This window comes from Telmatherina bonti (assembly GCF_933228915.1).
Source record: "Telmatherina bonti genome assembly, chromosome: 23".
NCBI lineage: Eukaryota > Metazoa > Chordata > Actinopteri > Atheriniformes > Telmatherinidae > Telmatherina > Telmatherina bonti.
In genome coordinates, this window is record NC_136632.1 from 24,984,392 (window position 1) to 24,987,767 (window position 3,376).

The 3,376-nt window shown below is 35.0% G+C and overlaps 1 protein-coding gene across 1 annotated transcript in view; it reads left to right on the top strand.

Moving 5' to 3' along the window:
- Positions 1 to 746: 746 nt before the first annotated feature.
- Positions 747 to 3,376, top strand: part of dclre1c (DNA cross-link repair 1C, PSO2 homolog) — a gene marked incomplete at both ends in the record, with an annotated part of 16,198 nt that continues 13,568 nt past the window's right edge. Inside the window, 5 exons of the mRNA XM_079263417.1 lie at positions 747 to 855; positions 935 to 986; positions 1,960 to 2,044; positions 2,126 to 2,185; positions 2,274 to 2,329. Of these exons, the coding sequence (XP_079119543.1) occupies positions 747 to 855; positions 935 to 986; positions 1,960 to 2,044; positions 2,126 to 2,185; positions 2,274 to 2,329 (362 nt within the window). The remainder of the gene's footprint in view (positions 856 to 934; positions 987 to 1,959; positions 2,045 to 2,125; positions 2,186 to 2,273; positions 2,330 to 3,376) is intronic.

A 3,376-nucleotide genomic window follows, 5' to 3' on the forward strand; every position in this document is an offset into this window, starting at 1 on the left:
TTTCTGATCATATGGCCTAAATATTTCACTTTGTTCACTACATTTAACTCCTGGTCTGCAAAATAAAATGAAGGGAATTTTAATTTCTGATCCTCCTTGGTTCTAGCAATCATAACAACACTCTTAACAGGATTATATATGATATACTGCTCGCCATAACTTGCACAGACTTGAAGAAGCTGTTGTAAACCCGCACTGTAAAGAGACAGCATAACCAAGTCATCTGCATAGATGATTAATAACACAATTACCCATTTTGCATCCTGTTTTCCATTCATTTAGCTTTCTTGAAAGATCATCCATATATATGTTAAAGAGCACGGTGACAATATGCCCATCTGTCGAACCTCACTAGTCACTAGAAATGGTGCAGAAATGCTCCTACACCATTTAACGTGCATAGATTGATATGAGTGTGAGTAGTAATATTTATTATTACTGTAGTAAATTTCAGCTTATTTACAGGCACCTTTTTTTCCCCTTCTTTAATGAAAGGGTATGAATAAATATGAGCACAACTGTAGTTTTGCTACGTATAAATCCAAAAACAACAGATTTATTCAGAGGAGGTGGCGGTCTTCACAAAGTGGCGCTGCAGAAAACAAACCGTAGAAGAAGAAGCAGCTCTCACCTCAGTGGGCGGGGCTAACAACCGGCGGTAGAGATGCTACAGAAGAATGCGGACATCTTTGAAAGCGATTTGTTGGCATTTCCTGGAAACTTTTATGAAAAGCTTCTGAATAAACATGAGTTCTTTTGCAGGTCGGATGAAAGAGTATCCCTACATCTCTCTGGACCGGTTCGACAGGGAGAACCTACATGCCCGGGCATATTTCCTCTCCCATTGTCACAAAGGTAGCGAGCAGCATCAAAGCAAATCTCTGGAAATATTGACTTTTTAACAAGTTTTTATTGTTGATTTTACTCCCAATAGATCACATGAAAGGACTGAAAGGACCACTGCTGAAGAGGAAACTGCATTTGAGGTGAAAAGAGAGGTTATATGGCGCACTGTGACCTGACCCTGCTGCAACCATAGACCGTATATAAAAGATATACAGTATAGACTATATATGTATAGTATGTATGTATGTACCTCTGACTCTAAAGTCTCAGAAAATAGGAACAAATACAGCAAACTATCCCTGCAGATGACATTTCTAAATAAGTCAATTTTAAAGTCCTAAAATTCAAACAAAAACAAAAAAATCTTTTCTTAAAAAATGTAAGAAATTTTACCTGCATTTAAAACGTGAAGATTGTATATTGTAAAATGTTTCTAATTTTTTAAGTTAATGATGTTATGTTTATGTATAAAATAATATTAAAATAAATATGAATAAATATAGTAATAGCAGATTTTCCTCCCAAAAAGTAGTTTATTTATATTTTATTAGTTTAAATGAAACAAATTAAGCACTGGTTTCTGTTTACATTTTCAATTTTATTAATAAAAAGCAAATAAAACTCAGGCTGTGACATTGCAAGTAAAAAAGCTGAGATAAAAAGTAATTTAAATGTTTTAACACATAAAAATGGTAAAAAGTTTTTGAATATGAAATCTTTTTTTCTTGTTTTAACAAAATGTAAAAGAAAAGAATCAATTTTTGGGATATTTACCATTATTTACAATAAGATGTTTCACCATTTTTAAATTATAATCTTCTGATTACATGTCCATTAAGGGTCAGAGGACAAGACTCAGATGATGTTCAATAGAATTTTAAGCTAATTTTGTCTCATAAATTGTATGTTTCATATGTATTAAACTGGGCTCTTATGAGTTAAAACCTTTTTGTAGAAGTTTCATGACATTAGCCGGGAAGCTTTTCAAATTTTCTTTGGTACATTTAAATTGTGAGAGAGATTAATCATTTACTGGGTTGTTTACATAAACAATGTAAAAACTGCATGAAGCAGTTTTAGAAGACTAAAGCTGAGTATCTTGTATGTTTACAGTCGTACAGTCAGGCTGTACTGCTCGTTTGTGACCAAAGAGCTGCTGCTAAACAACCCGAAGTATGCTTTCTGGGAGGAATACATTGTAAGTCTGGTTCTTCTTAAACACACTGTTTGTTGTTGTTTTGTCAGAATCTCTAATTTGTTTATTGTGATGATTAATTAGGTTCCTCTGGAGCTGGAGAGCCCGACTCAGATTTCCCTCGTGGATGAAGCATCTGGGGAGGTAAATGTTTGTTTTTCTTCCTACAGTCAAACGGTTAATCTTCAAACAATCATCTCATTCAATCGGTTTTTTTTGTTTTCTGTGACAGAAAGAAGAGATTGTTGTGACGTTGCTGTCTGCAGGTCATTGTCCTGGCTCCGTCATGTGAGTCAGATCACTCTGAAGTACTTTTATATTTCCACATGTATTTTTCCAAGGCGCTACATTGCAGCTAAAACAGAAGCTGCGTCAAAAACCTAGAAGCATTTTTGCCTTTAAAACTCCATTAAATAGGCGGCACCTGCAAGCACTATTACCCAGCTCGATCCTCGACGGCCAGATTCCTGCAGGTTTTCCATGTATCCCTGTGCCAACACACCTAACTCCACTCATTGGATCCATGAATGAAAGCCCGGTGTGTTGGAACAGGGAGACATCAGGAACCTGCAGGACAGCAACGCTCGAGGACTGACTTTGGACACCCCTGGCTTCAGTTGTCACCAGTTTATCAGGAACATTACCGTGTATCTCTGAGAGGTAAACTGTGATGGACATCTGAGCCTTCAGGTGATCTGGGGAAGTTTTCCCAGCTTTTATATCCTGTCCAGGAAGTTTACAATCCAGCTGTACATTGTGGTGTGACAATATGCTTTTGTCCCAATTTGATTCCGATTTTTTTGGGTGCTGATTCAATTTAAATTGTGATTCTCACGATTCTTCATTTTTGCTGATTTTTGTAGATTAAAAAACAAAAAAAAAAAAAAGTGAAAAAATTATTTTTTGCTCATCTTTTTTCTTGATTTCAATGAGGAAAAAACAACACAGTAGCCAGACAATCATTCTGTTGCTATAATACCCAAGAAGACAATTAAAAAGATCAATAAAAACAATAAAAATGACTAAAATTGTATAATGGATAATTTTTTTTTTTTATTCTAAAAAAATTTATTTAAAAAAAAAAAAAAAAAAGGACTTCAAAAGTGTGAAGCAAAAAATCCCCATTTTTGATTTGATTTTCTCACCCTTAGTGTTTATTCAGACTATTATGGTAAATCCACAATGACAGCACCAATATTTCTCACATTTATTGATGATAAAGAGCACTATCTATACTAAGCAGCCTTGCTAAGCAGCAGTCTTTACTGTGTTTTCCCCAGGTTGCCAATAATCCATCCATTAAAGGCAGAGTATGTAAGATTTCAAGGCGATTCT